The sequence below is a fragment of the Zootoca vivipara genome, chromosome 1, assembly GCF_965207765.1.
Source record: "Zootoca vivipara chromosome 1, rZooViv2.hap1.1, whole genome shotgun sequence".
Taxonomy (NCBI): Eukaryota; Metazoa; Chordata; class Lepidosauria; order Squamata; family Lacertidae; genus Zootoca; species Zootoca vivipara.
In genome coordinates, this window is record NC_142582.1 from 42,933,539 (window position 1) to 42,952,691 (window position 19,153).

Sequence of the window (19,153 nt, forward strand, 5' to 3'; positions counted from 1 at the left end):
CACCTGTAATTACTATGTGGCAAATTTAATCTGGTGTAAGGAAGCATCAGTGGTGAGCACAAGCATCATTCATGGGTGTGTGGTATATTTCTAAAGCCAAGCTGCCATTCCATTAATGCATCTCCCAAACAAACACACTGACCTTTGACTTGTTGCTCAGGTCCCCTCGTATGGCCCACTCCTCCTGGCATGCTGACGTTGTTTCGGTGAATGTACTTGAGAAACACTTCTGCATTCCTTCGTGCTAGTGTGCAGGCCTGTGAGCAGTAAACAACACCCCCCACCCCCAAGCACAACAGTTACCCTTTTGACAAGTGAATCAGAAGAATAAAACACAGAGGAACCACTGAACTGTGACATGAGTTTCTTTTCTCATTTGCCCTCTGAAGGATGTTGACGTGCATGAGAAAACACTGAGAAACTCAGACTGCAGTCACACACATCCATCATCTTGGGAATGGGTATGATATGGGAGAAAATGCTATGTGGAAAAAATTGGCTGATTCCAGTAGAAGAGCAAAAGCATAACACCGCTAGTGGGAGATGGTATATCTTGATCTTTATTCCAGAAGGTGACAGTTGATTTATTCTGGAATGCAGTCTTTCGAAAACATACCATTACATTATCTGTATGCAACTTTGAAAAGCAAAGGTGTTAAGAATTATTTAACATTTATATACAAGCTATGGCTTGCTGAGTTGAGGATCTAGGGATACATGGAAGAAAGGCCAGTCACTTCTTGCCATTGCATTCCTGCAACAGAATATACAATGGTCAAGAACTTGTCCTTATCCTTGCCATACCCTAGTCAGAACTACAGTATTGTTAATATACCACAGTACCATGTATCCCACAGACAGCAAATGCATTGTCTTCCAGATGACAATGGACACTCCTAACAGCCCCAGCCAGCATGGCCAGTGATCAGAGATGGTGTGAGTTCTAATTCAGCAACATCTGAAGGGTACCACATTGTCTGTTCCCCTGGTCAACCCTGCCTGGCATCAGTTCTCATAAGTCAAAAGGTAGTGATCTTTTCCAGCTCTGAATTCCTTTTAACTAGCGGTTCCAGGAATTGAATCATATTACTGTCAACATGTACATCATGTGCTTGACTACTGAGCTTTGAACTTTTCCTCCTACTGCAGCTACTCTGAGCTAGAGAAATGAGATCTGGGAGAAAGGGAAACAATAAGGGCAAGAACAAAAGATGCAGCTTGAGTTCTTTACCCTTTCAATGTAAGCACTGCTTAGAACAGTGTTTCTCAACCTTTTTTGGGCCAAGGCACACTTGTCCCATGAAAAAAATCACGAGGCACACCACCATTAAAAAAGTTAAAAAATTTAACTCTGTGCCGCCCTATATTGACTATATAATTATGACTGTAAGAAACACTTGCCAATTGCTGTGTTGGTTGCAATCTCCTGTAATAAGGCTTCACAAGCCGCTGATTTCTCTGCCAGCACAATCCTTTGCTCAGCAAGTTTCAGGTTGAGCTCATCCAGCCAGCTTAAGTTTGTCTAAATTTTAGTTTAGTTTGTCTAAATTTTGCCGCGACGTGCGGCGACGAGAAGGGCGATTTGCATTGACAGCGCTGACCCGCCGGAAAGAAAGCAGAACAGATTCCCACAAGAGGTTGTGGACTCTCCTTCCTTGGAGGTTTTCAAGCAGTTTGGATGACCACCTGCCAGGGATGCTTTAGTTGAGATTCCTGCATTGCAAGGACCCTCGGGATTCCTTCCAACTCTACAATTCTAATATTCGCTCCTTGGAGAGTGAATTCTGTGTCTGTGTGTGCATATAGATTCACTCTCGTCTAAGGAGCGCGCGCAGGAAGGCAGACTCGGACTGAAGCCCTGCGCGCATTTAGCGCGGAAAACAGCAGCTGCGCTCTGGAAGAAAGTTCCCCTCTGCCGCTCATTCCGGCGCCCCTAGAAGCAGCGGCTGTGGCTCCAGCGCGCTCGTCTCCGCTAGCCTGAAAGGGAGAGGGGCTTCGGAGGATCCACCACTTACGGAGCTTCCGGACGAACGGCGACAAGGACAGCTCCGTCGGAGGAGACAACGAGGCAGCAGAGCGCGCTGCCATCGCCGCCACCGCCCCACATTCAACCACCGCGCCGCAAGCGAGCGCGAACTTGCGAGAGGTGGGGTTGGGGAACGGAGCGGCGCCAGGCCATCTTGCGAGAGCAAGCGGCGAGAACAGTTGCCCGAAAGGAGCCCCTGGGAACTGTAGTCCTTTCTCTGGCTCCCTTTCCCTCAACGGCGTGCGGGGGTGGCGGAAGTGGAGCTTTCTCTCGTCGGCCAGGTTTGCGCTCTCGCGAGCCTTGAGCCGAGGCTTCCGGCTGGTGAGGGTTTGCCATTGCCCGGGAAACAAACCGCTCAGCCCGCTCCCTCGTTTGCTCGCCCGCCGCCGTTGCTTGAGCGGCGGCTGTGCCCGAGTCCCGCCTCTTCTCCCGCGCTTAGCTCCGGGGGAAAGAGGAAGCTGCGCTTAGCTTCCAAAGGCTGCTGCTGCCTTCCCGTCCCCTGACAGCGTGACTCCATGGGTGTTTATTTGGACGCCAGTCCTGTTGAGTCCAATGGGACTTAGGCGCAAATGTCACGAAGTGTAGACATATTAAAAGAAAAGAGTCAATTCACTGCTCTTACTAAAGCCACGCTCCTAACTCCGCTTACGTCGCGGCACACCAGCCAGCGTCTCGCGGCACAGTAGTGTGCCGCGGAACAGCGGTTGAGAAACGCTGGCTTAGAAGACCAAGAGCAGAAGAAAACAGTTGTTCCTGCCCTCACTGGCAGTTTAATCACCCCAAATCTCACACATGTTCTTCAGAAATTATGCAACCAAACACACATCTACCCAGAAACAAAACCAACTACAGATATCTGCTCAAAGCCACATTCTCTCATGCTTGGTTAGTAGGCCTCTACTCCTTTTAATGCCAAAGAGCAATGAAACATTATGAACCCTTGTCTGTCCATTGCACTATCTGTTAATTGTACCTGGCCTTTTGCAACACTCAAGAGTCGGCTCAAATGAGGCACGGGAAGCCAATGCACAAGGCACTGTCCACATGAGCAGGCTATTCATGTAAAGGATGTAACATTAGCACAGCAGATTAATATGAGCTCTTCTGTTCCCTTCCATGAATTGAAAAAAAAAAATCACAAGTTGTAATTCTTTCAGACCATGAAAGGGAAGGTGCAAGTTGGTTGGTCCCACATAACACTGCTTGTGGAAGCAGTCACTTGTATGGGCAGAATATCCATTTTTGTGGTGTTGGAACTGACTGTCAAAATGAGGAATATTGGGGGGGGGGAGAATTGGGAAATCTCTATTCTGGAGAAAGATTGTGCAAATTGTCCAGTCATAAAACAATTAGAGAAAAGCTACACTATGATTGCATGCAAAAACTGTGTTGTTCTTATGATTCCTATAAAATTATATTCAGGTATGTTCTATATGGAAATGACAGCGCACAGAACATCATCTGCATGCTCTGCTGACAGGTTTCCACCACAGCTATTTTCACAGTTACAAAAAAATAAAAACAACTACAGAAAAGAGGAAGGCTAGAACAGACCTTGAGAAAGGCTTCTTTTTGTTCCAGATGTTTGCTGATTAAGGGGATGACATGATCTATTTCAGATGCTGGTCCAAGCTTATCCCGACCTCCACACCAGTCTTCATCTCTTCGATATTCCTGTTCCAAACTCTCTAGCACACTGCAAACCTGAGGCATAAGGGCACAGTACTTCAGCTATAAAAGCTACATCCAGAAACATAGAAAAACTACTACAAGTCCATTAACCTAGAAAGCTAACAAAATACAAGAAAAGGAGAAACTCACAGACAAATGTTATATGGGCTTCCTAACTCAAAACATATTAGTTTGGGAAATATTAATTGCCCTTTAAAAGAGAAAATTTCAACCTAATATGCAGGCCCTATAGCTGATGGAGCCTATTTCCTAATGTGGATTTTGAATGATGCAGAACTTTAGGATTCCAAGTTGTGCTAGAACTACAGAAGAAAAACAATATATTGATTTGTAGGTTTGAGACTCACCTGGTCTCATGAAATGGTCTCTTTGTCTGCCCAGCTGACAGTGGGGCAACAAGTCAGCATTTGTCAGCTGTGGTGCTGAGCTCGCTAGTTCTCTTATTTGTGAGTCAAGGGCATTGAATTTAGGACTGATGCCTTGGATATGGCTTGAGATGTATTTTAATTGTTTAGGTTATTTGCTCAAACCATGCAGGAAAATCCTGGGTTGCAGGTAGTTCAGTTATTCATACAGAAAATTCATGTATCGGTAATACAGTCTGAATTGATGTTGATCACACCCACTGTCAATGCACTTTCATACAATACATTGAGCAACAATATGCATCCATTGTGGAGAAGGCTGAGCGAAAAGCTTAAAATTAGTTTTGCCTCAAAACTTAGGGGGGTGGGGGTGTCTGGAAAAGGAATATTGTGAACTTGTGTCACGGCCCTCGTAGTGGTAGCAATGGCATTCTCAGGTACCATTTTTCCCAACAGGCTTTAGAGAGAAGGCAAGAAGCACCATCCTCACTCTTACTGGCTTCACAAAAAGATCATGCCATCATAAATCACCAACAGGAAGCCGATGAGGGTTCATCCACACCTCTGTTTGCCCTGCCGCTTTCCTCAAGGAAACCCCATGGTTAGTGCTGAATTGGAACAAATGACCACTGGGTTTTCCACAGATTGCCATGTGTTCCAATTCAGCACTAAAGAGCAGTTTTTCCAGGGGAAAGATATGGGGCAAAGGCAAAACCACTTGGACCCATGTTTTTTAAGCACAGGACAAGCCAAAGTGTGGAGCTTGCTGGAGAGAAAAGAGGCACCCAACTTCAGGACTCCTCAGAAAGCTAGTGTGGTGAGTTTACCACATAGTTTGCCCCCTTTTTGCACACACACCTCCACAATGACTGAAATGATGTATCAGTTTCGCAGCATAAGAAATGGATGGTGAAGCTGTGGGAGACATTTTATTTGTGGTGCACCCAGACAACCATTCTGCCATAGCCTTATAAACTCACAATTCACCTATTAACCAACACTGCAAAATCCTGAAGTGGTTGCATGTCTGGTCTCTTTCTACTCAGTACAGTAATAGGCTTCAGTGTGCCCCTACTGCTGTAACTTAGAGATGACATCCAGCGTAGGATCATGAAAGAACAATCTAGGAGGTGTGGAATAAATGTTCAGTTTCTGGGTTCAGTTTCTTTATGTTCAGTTTCTTTAACCCTGGATTGATGTACTCAGTTTGGTGGGGGCCTACAAAACACAGGGTTCACCCTAAAAATGCTACAAAGCCCTACAAGATGTTTGGAGGGGATCCCAATCTTGGGATTTGTAGTTAATGAATCACAATCTAGGACTATGTAAGATTCAGACAGCATCAATGAATATGTGGGCAATATAAAGATCTGGCTACCTCATAGAACTGAAGTCACAGCTGCCCTAATAAAATGTTACAATGAATACTATGGGATTTTTAAAAAAATAGTTACATACAAGTATCACTGCATATCATTCGGCTCACCTGCTCTGAGGTTTTATAAAAAGCGACAGATGCATTAACCAGCTTCAGCCTGTCTTCCATCTTCAACATTAGTTGCTGCCAGTGCAGTGCCACCTTTTCTGCGCATTCCCTTATGGCATCAGCATCGTAGTGCCCAGCCTGCAGCAATACCTCCGCCTTCTGCTGCACCTGGAGGGCACTCTGGTGCGTCTTCTGCAAGGAAGTGGCATGAAAGAGGGACTGTGTATGAGGGGAGGAAAGAGAGATTTGTACAGATGTGCCAGACGTATGGTAAAAAGAGGTGAAGTGAAACGTGAGAATGAAAATGCGAGAGAATGAAACATTTTTAGTGTTTTCCACAACCGACAGATTCTCTTCAGTAAGCATTTTGCAGATTCATATGGGCATATTTATTTTTATTCCTGATTTATTATCAATATTTATACCCCATTCTTCTATGAAATATTCAAGGCAGCTTTTAAACGAAGGTAACACTGGCATTATTAATAATTTCCACTACACTTCTAATGCAATAACTGCTTTAACAACTTTGTTATTTTCCTTTCTCACAACCCTGGAACGTACAACACTATTAGGACCATTTTAAGAAAGATAATTTAGGAAGTATGGCCACAATACAGGTTTTGTTCACTGAAATAAATCAAGCCTTTTAAACCCCTAAACTTGAAAATTAGTTCAAGAGTTTCTTCTAACATCCTGTTGAATTGCATAGTGCATAAAAAGCAGTGACACCCCCCCCCCCCCCACACACATACATACATACACATTCTGAAAATGCCCATATACCAATATTTGGGGGTGGCTGCTCAGATGATAATGAGAATGCTTGTTTTTTAAAAAAGATGTCAAAGAATTTGCAAAGGAAACCCCACCAACAGTGAGACCTTCCCTGTCTCACTGTATGCTTTTCTGGATACTAGTTACATGCTGAGATTTTAAACACCATCAATATTTAATCTGCTATTCCCATCTCTGAACAAAATTATTTTCTCCCATTGGCAGCATGAGAACCCATGTCTCACTGTGGGCCTCTTAGTTAATAACAAGTACAAGCATCTCTGAAGTGTGGAAAGCTGTGCTAACAGGAAATGTGTATTCTGCTCCACAGAGGTGCCTGGTTAAGGCTGCCAAGATGCAGCTGAATGGTAACCTCCTCCACTGGATGTTAAAAGGCTTCACTCCCCTTCGGGGTCTGCCAATATGGCAGGTTAATATAAAGCCTTGTCAGATGCTCATTAAGAGATGATCAATACCTCTACAGAAAAGTGACTTATTTATTCCTGCTATGGGAAGTTCCAAGGACATCAACAATGGCCATATACCAAGACAATGATAATTTATTTCAAATTAATCAGAAGAGGGGGGAATACAATTTCTTGGTTTGTTTGTTTTTAATTTACGGTATTTTCACATATGAAAAGTCGCTTTGGACCCACCCCTGTTGAGCTATTCATGTGCATATGTGACTGTTACTAATGTGAGAGAAAACAGACTTTACAAACCCCATCCTGGATGACTATTCCAGCCAATGAAGGCTTTAACTTGATATTGCATTTTGCAGATGGGAATTAAAAAAAGAACCACCCCACCACCACCCCATCATGGTGCCATGTTATTACAACCACTAAAGTGAACACTCACTTCTAGTACCTCTGACTACATCCATGAGCAAATGCTGGAGTGGACGACTCCAAACTTCTAAGTAACAGGGGTTACCTAACGCAGAGAAATCTCTTGGCCTTGCCTACATTACAGGGTTACTATGAGGATAAATGGAGGAGCATGGAGAACTATGTATGCTGCCTTGAATTCCTTAAAAGGCAGGATATAAACATAATAAATAAATGGCAATTGTTTCCAAGTGACTAATAGAGCAGGGTACATACTGCTCTCCTGCCTTTGACTATCTGTCCCAGTCTTCAAGCCAAGGGCAAGGAACCTGTGGACCTTCAGTGTTGCTGAACTAAATAATGACACAATTTATGCTCACTGCATACTTCTTTGGCCTCACATATTCATTCCAGTCAGTGCCTATTTAACCTCTGAACTTTTGTTCTGTTGCAACAAATCAGATTGATGCTTTGACAGGCCTGTTTAAAATGCGCCTTTAAACCAATTCCTCTCCTACCAACAAAACAAGCCTATAAGAGGTTTCTATCAGCAGTATTGCCTATCAAAACCTAAAAACACCCAATGCAGAGGGAGATAGAGGTGCTATTCAAGTTTTGTAAAGGCTTAAAAGAAACCCAATGCTCCAATCTTTAAGTTCACTTCCATGAGTATTTGCCTTTTTGGGGGGGGGTTAAGTTTATATTTTGGCTGAACCATTTGCAAGGAATTACAAAGGTGGTATGGGAAATGAGCAGCTTCTTTATGTATTGTGATTTTTTGTCAAGTAACAGGAAAGCTTAGCTATTCATAGTATCTGTTACAATTGTAGTCTCCTCCCACTGTTAAATAGCATCTCGTTCTTGTTCCCTTGCACTTTTATCACCATTAAATTTCTGCCCAAGGAGGTGGCCTCATCTTTGCGGAAAGGGAAATCCGAACATGCCTATTATGGTTACCTCTATGGCCAGCTGGAACTGCTCGTGCTCTCTCTGGAGCTGCTCAGCTTCTGACAGTGAACTTGCATTGACAAGGCTGGCATTGAGCATTGATTCTCCATTCCGGATCCAGCCAAGGACCTGCCAGAAAAGAAAGAAAGAAAAGACACATTGAATAACAACCTCTGATTAGCATAGTTAAGCCAAAAGGCTCTGTACCTCAGATGTGTTCCTCTTCACCAGTATGCTTCACATAGCATGTTCTAAGTTACTTGAGTTGAAAGAGGAGTCCTAAGCACACCCAGTCCAAGGAGGACAAATGGTCACAAGCCATTTATTGACAAGCATGTATTTACAGTAGCTCCTGTGGTGCACTCAACACACACACACACACACACTTTAGACAACTCATTCATGTCTTCTTTCACTAAAAATATTCTTTTTGCTTATGGAAACTCAATATTTGTGCATATGCAGCATACAGTATACAGTTTACCTACGGACAATTTTTCTCCCCTGAGATGGGCCAAATCTCACCAAAAGATCATAGAAGCTGCCCTGAGTTGGTTTTGGCATTCTATTTTAAGAAATATTCCTGCACTACTTTCTCTGCTATTCATGAAGTCTTAAACTGTTACTTTAAAATATGTAAGGTCCTACTTGGCTTTTAGAAAATGTTAATATATGGATGAAGGAACCATGAGAATTGAAAATCAATAAACAGGTATCTTTTATTTGCTTCTTTGATGCCAGCTGTTTAGCATTTTGGCACTACATCTTAAATGTACATCTTTGTACCTCTGAGGCCTAGAAACTTACTTTATGATTTTAATTGAAAATGAGATTCTTCAGATTTTAATAAGAGCCCCTGGGTCACATAATAGCTTCAGGCACCACACGTGGCTCACTTGCCAGATGTCATCCATTGCTTAATGGGTAAGAATGCAACTTAATTCTGAACGTAAGTTCCCATGCTGAATATTTACACTTCTAGATATATTTTCCAGTATCTGCTAGAACAGTTACTACAATAGTTGGAAACAGTGCTGCATTATTTTCAAAATTCTGGGTTTCTTTTTCTTTTTTCTTTTGTCTATACATAAACAGATTCATCCGTTTCACAAACAGAAACAGCCTATCTTTATTTCATGATCAAAAGTGTTCATTAGCTACCGGTACATGGCTTTGAAATCCAATGGCTTCTGTTCAATATTCTCACTACCAGCCCTACTGCATTCCCCTTCCCAGCTGAGATTCATGGAACTACCCCACTCCCCAGGACATCATATATTGCTCTCATCACCACAATTTACCATCCTCAGAGTAAAGAAATCAGTTGTCATTAGAAACGAAAAGAAGTAACTAGTCCATATGTTTCAATTATGCCTGTTTGCATGGAAGCGCTGACTGCAGATTCTGCAAGTGGGGTCTTGAAATCCATCACCACCTCTACCCCACCATCCTGTTTAACGCCAAATTTGATTTAATTGGTATCACATCCCACAAAAAGTAACAAAAAAACCCCAAAAGCTATTGGGGTACATTAGGCCTCACAACATTAACTTAAATACCTCTGTAAAGAAAGCCCTGTAAAGAAAATAAGAGAGATGCATAGGTGAAAGACGAGGCTCACAGAGAAAACAAGGAGAAAACAAATCAGAAAACCACCAAAATGCCAGGTGAGTTACTGAACCAGGTGAGTTACTGAAATAACAGAAGGGGTCCCATGTATCCAAATAGCTAATGTCTAATTTACTCCTACAAAAAGATACCTCGAGAAATTCCCACCACCTTGAAATATCTATGATAAATTAGAAACAACTATTGAAAATTTGCATTATGAAATTGTTTAAAACGTCTATGTAAAGATAAAGCCAGCTTGGGACAGAATTTAACCCTAAGGAAAGAATCTGTTTTTGAGGTCCAACTGACCTGTGCAGTACTTTGTAGTGGGTTTGTTTTGTGCATACAGGAATGTATGGAATTGGGGGGGGGGTGTTCTTAAAAAATGAAAGGGTGGGGAGATATATAACACCAGAGAACAACTTATTCCAAATGGTTGAGGAATACATGGAGTATTAAATGATTCAAGTTAGCTAAAAAGTTTTATAAGTATTTCAAACAGCTTCAGAGTTCCAAAGCAACTCCATTAGGTTGTTTTTTTGTTGTTGGTGTTGTTTTGGTGGGGGGCATTAATGTAGCTTCTCTCTAGCTCACCACCAGCACTGCTATTGCAGTTTTGTTACTATGAGAGCCTACGGTTAAGCACAACTAATCAATACCAAGAATATTAAACTCTGTGTCTAATTGCCAGCTACTTGGTGATCAATATCTTTTCTGCATCACCAGCTTCTAACTGTCTGGCTTGTTACTGACTTAAACAGACAAGAACTGTAAATAACACAGTGAACAGGATTACAATATAAATGATCCCGGATCACCTTCAGTCACCAAAATCAGGGCCAGCTCTGAGAATCAATCTGAAGTCACTAAATGCAGTCTGGGATAAGTTTATAACCCACGGCTTAAGGAATAAAGGCCACCAGTGCCGGATCATCTGCCTACAGTATTAATTGATTTGTTTACACTGATAACCTTTTTTAAAAAAACATGTCTTTTTACATAGCCATTAAACTGATCCCTACAAGCAGATGGTCTGGATTAGTGAGAACAAAATTTTAAAAAATCCTTCCAATAGCACCTTAGAGACTGAAGAAGTATCTGAAGAAGTGTGCATGCACACGAAAGCTCATACCTATTTCAAACTTAGTTGGTCTCTAAGGTGCTACTGGAAGGATTTTTTTATTTTGTTTTGACTGCGTCAGACCAACACGGCTACCTACCTGTAACTGGATTAGTGCGAGTCTAGAATAAACGTTTAATGAGGACTGTAGAATTGAATTAACTATTGGGAAACATACTGTGTGGAGAGACCCACCCATGCAAGGTGAAGGTTAAAAAAAGGAAGTGAGTTTAACAGTGATTTGTGTAAGTACAATCAGGAGAGATTTTAGTTGAAAATATGTAACTGAAAGAGCATAAAGTGGCTTCTCCTAATGATGGTCTGGTATGCTCCCAAAAGGGACAATAGTTTCGTAATGCCACAAATGTTTGGCTTTGGTCTGTGTTGAAATCGCTAGACAGTCTAGGGTGGTGACTTTTTCATTTGTTTCCTCTAAAATTCTTTCCTGTAGCACAAATGGATGAACTTTTGCATATTAATGACTAAAATGAGGTATATTCCATTGAAATATTTAAAAAAGGTTACGCACAAACCGTTTTTAATTTTTTGGTATGCCATTTTGCCATTTCATAAAATTGTATTAACAATTCTATATATATTTCGCATCAAATTTGGACACAACACAACACCACATTCCACAATGGGGAGTGTTCTTAGCAACATAGGGTTTACAAATGTCACACCTGCGCAAGGTAAAAGCCCCTTTTTGAGACCTCAAAACTCAGCCAGCAGACCCTGCCGGGCATGCTGGGAAAAGAACCTACAGGAGAGGTAGCAAAACATCGTCCTCTAGCGGCATCTATACTGTTACTGCAGCTAAAAAAAGCTTCCTTGTGTGTTTGATGACCCTATATAATGTTGTATATATGTGACTCTAAAGTTTGGGTTCAATTTTATATCTGCTTACAGTGACTTCAAAAATAGTCAAAAAACTGATAAATAATTTTTTTAAATTCATTTTGTGCGTGAGTTTTTAAAAAAATCAAATCTCTTTGAAAGTAAGATTTTATCTAATCTTTAATGAAAGCTCATCAAATTATGATACAGGGAAATGAGGTTGTAAAAAAGTCATCACCCTAGGGGACACATTTCACAAACAGATACAACTTTATCTTTAATGCAGCTGGTCAGGATGACGGGGGGAGGCTCCCTGTAGGGAGTCCCCCTGACACCTGCCCTATACAGTTGGGATGTAAGTCTGATGCATCAAAACTGTGGGGAGTCATACACTATCATTCTTCACTTGCTAGATAAATTTGCACTTGTGTCAGGAATTGCATATTTTACATAGCCTGAGAAGAAATGGGGTGTCATTTCATGAGAGCAAACTGAAATAGACGATGATCTACTGTGACAATTTGACTTTCTTCATACTGCAAACTGTTTTGGGCCAATGCATTCATAGACAATTCTAGGCCTTTTATATTACAAGTGATGGATTTTGAGATGTATGTCAAATGATAGTTTGGCTGTATGGCTACCTTAACACAAAAGTGCCATTATTTCACCCAACCTAGTAAACACCATGGTGCAACAGCAAAACCAGGTGCCTTCATCTGCCCCTCTGCAACAAAACATCTCTCTCCTGCATCAGTTTCTACAGCCACAGCAGGCGCTGCAAGCTTCCAATAGTTTGTCTTCACCCTCAAAGGAACACTCCTCCCGAGACAGATGGATGCCAACAACAGGAAGAGAACCACCTCCAGGGGATGAAAACTGAAGCCAAGAATGGTTTCACATGACTCAGGCTGTGACACTACATACGTGTACCAGGAATAAGTCCCACTGAAGTCAGCAGGGCTAACTTCTCCCAAGCATAGGATTGTGCTGTTAGTTGTGGGACAAATGCCACTAGTGGCCAGAATGAGATATATGTTCTGCTACAGCAACTCCTTTATGTTCTGATGAGCCTTTAAGCAAATAGGATAAAGGAATTTGCAGTTACTCATCCACATTTTCTAGAGACATTAATTACTCTTTACATCATCTTGGAAACTTAATACATGTCCTCCTTTGCAAAGCTCCTCGTAAATGAAATTTGTCTGGAGGATTCAGGGATAATAGTGATTGTGCTGATCATCAGCATCATCATAGGGTAGAGCATTTAAGCTACTACAATTAGGAAATGTTACAGTAATCTCCTAAGGGTTTGCTGAAAAACGAAGGAATAGGGATTAACCTCTTTCCTATAGCTTTGTGTATCCATCTAGTACCATACCTTTTCCCATTCTCTCTGGGAATCTCCCATGAAAATCCAGGCATTAGCTTAATTGCCATAAACACAGTAAGAATAGGGACAATTGTGCAAAGACATCCCAGCATTAGGGGTGACCAAGGAAATGAGGCACATCAACCCAAATCTCTCTCATCTATTTGCTGAGGCAGGGGTTGAATCCTCCCTCAAGGTTACAAATGTTAGTACAACTAAGGAGGCCAAGTTTAGCAGATTTAACCTTTAAATATGATATAAGTGTTGGAGACATTTTCATTCCCTCATCCAGAGTTTGAAAATTCGGGTTCAGTGCTTCTAAGTACATGTGCCGCAGTGTACCTTTTCTTTGTTAAGGGAAGTGAGGTGTTTGTCCTCCATTGGACAGAGTACCTAGAAAATGACCTGTGTAACTCCCCCAGCCTGGGTACTTTATTTATTCATTTACAGTATTTATATACTGCCTTATAACAAATAACACTGCGTACTCCTTAATAAAAAGCCATGCACTTGCAGCTGGATATAGTTTTGTGCAGGCTAACAGCATCCTCCAGGCTGTTATGCAACACCAGGTCAGTAAGACCAGGTTACTGTAAGACCTTACCCATCAATGGATGAGGGAACAAAACTAGCTTGCATCACTGAGATCGAAAAGGGTGAACTGGGTGGAGTGTGTCTTATTTGCCTGCCTGTTAACCCTCCCTGCTGAAATATGAGAAGCCCCATCAGTGTTGGCATTCTGCTGCCTTTTAACTGTTTTAATTTAAGTGTGTCATGCTTTTTAATTGCTTGTTTTATTGTATACTTTAAGGATGATTTAATATTATTGTGTATTTTAATTATGTATTAATTTACTAGAAGCCATTTTGGCATATAAGTGGTATACATATAATAATAAGCATTAATAATATGGTGCAGCACCAATATAAACAAAAATGTTTATATTAGGAGAAAAATGCACAGAAATGTTATGAATTTGCATTCAGACTTTTAAAAATATTGCTAACTGAACATATGATTGGAAAAATAAGAACCTAAGAGAAACCAAAATTTATTTGTAAACTCATCCTTAAATACACCACAAATAATAGGTAACAAAGCAATGAGTTCAAAAGCCCCTTTAGCATTAACCTCATAAATTTTGTTCTTGGGGTGTGGCTGGAAATTAGCATTTATATGTATAAATAATATGTATGTAATATGCATTACACAAAATGCTTGTTAGCTGGCACAGGCTCCTATGGTGTTAACATGCATTCAACAAGAAACTATGTATATGGATTAATGCATTCCCCGGACACTTCTCTGATCACCACTTTCAATGAAGTAACAGATATGCCTATTATCTCTAAATGCACAGACAAACTAACAAAGGCAGTAACCTTTAAGCAGACATTTCATCCAAATTGAAGATTTTATCAGTTTTTGGAGACATTAAATATCTCAGGATTTAAGTGGAGCCTGAAGACCCATAGAAAAGCATTAAATAATTTTCTTTTTGATGAAAAAGCAGAATAACGCTGTGGAATGCTCAGAGTCAAGTCAGCTCCTGTAGACGGAACCATTTCAATATAAGAAAGTTTTCAAGAATTGTAATTGCTTTTGCTGCAATAACTGGTTTTAATTCTGACTTTCTCTGCACCGATCTAAGGGCCAAACTACACATGATGTTTATGACATACTTTGCCCCTGAGTTAAAGCTTTTGCTTTCATAAATTGCCAGTGTGGGGAGTATGATCAAACCCTTCAACTCTTTGTTTCCCTCACTGTAGTCTTGATCTGTATAAGCCCTGCTTGCCCCACACCTACAATTTATATAGGGGGGTCATTCTGACTGAGACAAATTGAATACCCTCCCCCCCCCAAAGGCTATTGCAGATGTGGGACTCCTCATTCAGACTGAGACCATGGTGGACAGCAAAGGGATCTGATATGCCAAGGTCCTGATATGGATTTGACCATCCGTTATAGCAATTTGTGCAAGAAGAAGTTTACACTCTTGAGAAAACTATGTGATAAACATCTTTTTCTTTGGCGATCACTTGTAGCAGAGTAAGATTGTCTTCCATAAACACAGTTTTAACAATGAGTCTGTAAGTGACTGTGGAGGCCAATTCTGGATTCACACGTCCTTCCACAGTGGGGACATTGGTTTCCGGGCGGCTGGGTTCCGATCATGGTGTGGATTTGCCAAGTGTGCCTTCCTCTTTGCACGTTTCTCCCTTGCGTCCTGAGTTCAAGTGTCTTCAAAGCCCATGACACCTTTGATAAAGGCTGTTCTCCAACTGGAATGCTCGCAGGCCAGTGTTTCCCAGTTGTCAGTGTTTATACTACATTTTTTTAAGATTTGCCTTGAGACAGTCTTTAAACCTCTTTTGTTGACCACCAGCATTACGCTTTCCATTTTTAAGTTCGGAATAGAGTAGTTGAAGACGACCATCAGGCATCTGCACAACATGACCAGTCCAACAAAGTTGATGTTGAAGAATCATTACGTCAGCACTGGTGATCTTTGCTTCTTTCAATACACTGATATTAGTTCACCTGTCTTCCCAAGTGATGTGTAAACATTTCCTCCTGGGCCGCGTTCAGTAAGTGGGGGGGGAGGGGTGTTCAGACCCCTGGGCTCTCACTTGTGGGGTGCCTCAGGGTTCTGTCCTCTCCCCCATGCTTTTCAACATCTACATGCAGCTGCTGGGAGAGATCATCAGGGGGGTTGGGCTGGGTATTCATCAGTATGCAGATGATACCCAGCTCTACCTCTCTTTCAAATCAGAACCAGTGAAGGCGGTGAAGGTCCTGTGTGAGTGTCTGGAGGCGGTTGGAGGATGGATGGCAGCTAATAGATTGAGGTTGAATCCTGACAAGACAGAAGTACTGTTTTGGGGGGACAGGAGGTGGGCAGGTGTGGAGGACTCCCTGATCCTGAATGGGGTAACTGTGCCCCTGAAGGACCAGGTGCGCAGCCTGGGAGTCATTTTGGACTCACAGCTGTCCATGGAGGCACAGGTCAATTCTGTGTCCAAGGCAGCTGTTTATCAGCTCCATCAGGTACGCTGGCTGAGACCCTACCTGCCTGCAGACTGTCTTGCCAGAGTGGTGCATGCTCCAGTTATCTCTCGCTTGGACTACTGCAATGTGCCCTATGTGGGGCTACCTTTGAAGGTGACCCGGAAACTACAACTAATCCAGAATGCAGCAGCTAGACTGGTGACTGGGAGCAGCCACTGAGACCACCTAACACCGGTCTTGAAAGACCTACATTGCCTCCCAGTACGTTTCCGAGCACAATTCAAAGTGTTGGTGCTGACCTTTAAAGCCCTAAATAGCCTTGGTCCAGTATACCTGAAGGCGTGTCTCCACCCCCATCATTCTGCCCGGACACTGAGGTCCAGTGCTGAGGGCCTTCTGGCAGTTCCCTCGCTGCGAGAAGCCAAGTTGCGGGGAACCAGGCAGAGGGCCTTCTCGGTAGTGGCAACCACCCTGTGGAATGCCACCCCACCAGATGTCAAAGAGAAAAACAACTACCAGACTTTTAGAAGACATCTGAAGGCAGCCCTGTTTAGGGAAGCTTTTAATGTTTAATAGACTATTGTATTTTTAATATTTTGTTGGAAGCCACCCAGAGTGGCTGGGGAAACCCAGCCAGATGGGTGGGGTATAAATAAATTATTATTATTATTATTATTATTATTATTATTATTATTATTACACATCCTTTATATCCAATTACTCCAAGTTTCAATTACTCATTGCCTTAACATCCAAGCCAATGGCATGCACTGTTGAAAACAGAAAACTTTCCTAATGAAAGAGGGAAGAAAAAACAATTTCAGATATTTCCAGGCACCATTATGTTAAAATGCAACCATATGTAGGCATTCTTGAGCTCTCCAGACTTTCTACTGTATCAGCAAAAGTTGAGTTGAGTAAGCACCAGGTATTGGTTGGTGGCAGCCCACTCTTCCTCTAATCCTAAGAGCAAGGGCAATTTGGTAATGGATTTGAGACCATCCATCGTCTTAGATGCTCTAAAGTGAAAGGGAAACCCATTTGGATCTGGACTAGAAACTAACAACAGGCCAAAATCAATATAAATTCCAATTTCACTAAGTGATTTTGATTATGACTCATCCCTCAGGAAGCCAAATCCAGCTGCTTTATGACAGGGCAGTGATATATTTAAACCCAGCTCTTTCCAGGAAAAGCTATAGCTGTAATAATTCACAGGTTAATAATCAATTGACTTTTAAAGTAGTCACCTGAACAAATAAAATGTGTTTTCACCATGGGCTTACTGTAAAGCATTGGAGTGAGAAAGGCTTCCCAATAATGTTAAAGAAACTCTAAAGAAACTTTAATGAACCACAGCTGTTAACATCTCTTTTGAAACAGTTTGAAAGTTCACTCCTAAATCAATGCACACTTTGTTTGGGCTTTAGATTACTCTGCAGAAGTTTGTAGATGGTTGGAGCAGACTATGGAAATAGCATGACTCATCTGCATCTTTAAAAACAATAATTCATTTAAAAGGAAATTTTGAGGCAATATTTTAAGGCAGATAATATATATTGGTATATAGAGAGTTTTCCAAGCAAGAATAAGAATTAAAATCAGAAAGTGAAAGGTTCAGAATGAGTTACAGATATAAACAAGTGCCATAGATTTTTCCCAAGAGTCTTATGACCACCGTAATGTCTTCCACGTGGAGCTGCCCCTGAAGACAGTCTGGAAACCTCAGCATAGTTTTAAATGTGAAAACATTGTTTTCAACAGGTGATTGTATTACGCTAATCATATAACTTCAGTGTTACAAAAAAAAGGCTGTTAGTTGTCAATATGTTACAAGGAGAGAAAATGTTTCTATTCCTCTGCTTCCCAGTCTCCTCTTAGCTGCCAGTAGGCTGATTATCCATTGGCCCACACAAGCAGCCACACATATACATTTATTTTATTATTAATTTAAAACACATTTATATACTACTTTTTTGCTTTAATAGGAGGCACTCAAGGCAGCATGTGACAAAATAAAATCCATTCTGTCATATGGATAGTGCTGTTCTATTTCCAGAAACAAACTCTAGACATTTTTCTGGTTATGTTTGCTAAGCAATGAAAGAAACCTTCTTCAAACACACACACACACACACACACACACACACACACACACACACACACACACACAATATCTGCCTTTTTCCAGCTCCCCACTCAGCAGTAACATGTGTTTAGTGCTCAACGTGGTGTTTTTTAACAGTAACAAAATGTTCCATATCTGTGTATCAGATAACGCTATGGGTTACTGTATTAACATTTGTATTAACATTTGTATGAATATTTGCAGTTTCACAGCAACTGTGTTCAGTACTTTACCTCGCTGAAAGTACTTTCTGAATACTTGTTCCACTAGGACAACTTTGCTTGTAATAAGAAGAGAACATATCCTACTGGGCAGAACAGAACAATGCATCTCAACCAAACAATATGTATGCTTCAAAAACAATGAAATGATTTCTCAGAAAAGTGCACTATAGAATCATAGAATTGTAGAATTGGAAGGGACCCCAAGGGTCATCTAGTCCAACCCCCTGCGATGCAGGAATCTCAACTAAATCATACATGGCAAATGACTATCCAACCTCTGCTTAAAAACTTCCAATGTAGGAGAATCCACCTCTCGTGGGAGTCTGTTACACTGATGAACAACACTTTACTTCAGAAAGTTGTTCCTGATGTTTAGTTGGAATCTCCTTTCTTGTAACTTGAATTCATTGGTTTGGGTCCTACCCTCCAGAGCAGTAGAAAACATGCTTCTCCATCTTGAAAGTGTCCATACTAAGTACTCCCAAATATTTCTTTTTTTATAAATAATTTTTATCAATTTTTCATTAATAACAATCCAAAGGAGGCCACATTAATACAATACCAAATCATAACAAATCAAAATACAATCAAAAGAGCCAATTAATCAGTTCCGAATTCAGCATTTTTTGATTCCCGTCTTCCGGCTATCAGGAGTTGATGTTATTCCTTTGCCCTGTGCCAATTCTCTTAATTAGTCCAAATACAACAATTCTGATCTTGAT

At 41.3% G+C, this 19,153-nt stretch overlaps 1 protein-coding gene across 1 annotated transcript in view; it reads right to left on the reverse strand.

Moving 5' to 3' along the window:
- KALRN (kalirin RhoGEF kinase) overlaps positions 1 to 19,153 on the reverse strand; it is a 367,102-nt gene that overhangs the window by 14,150 nt on the left and 333,799 nt on the right. Inside the window, exons 16-19 of the mRNA XM_088652331.1 lie at positions 8,137 to 8,256; positions 5,570 to 5,788; positions 3,581 to 3,730; positions 143 to 257 (exon numbers count right to left, since the gene is read on the reverse strand). Of these exons, the coding sequence (XP_088508457.1) occupies positions 143 to 257; positions 3,581 to 3,730; positions 5,570 to 5,788; positions 8,137 to 8,256 (604 nt within the window). The remainder of the gene's footprint in view (positions 1 to 142; positions 258 to 3,580; positions 3,731 to 5,569; positions 5,789 to 8,136; positions 8,257 to 19,153) is intronic.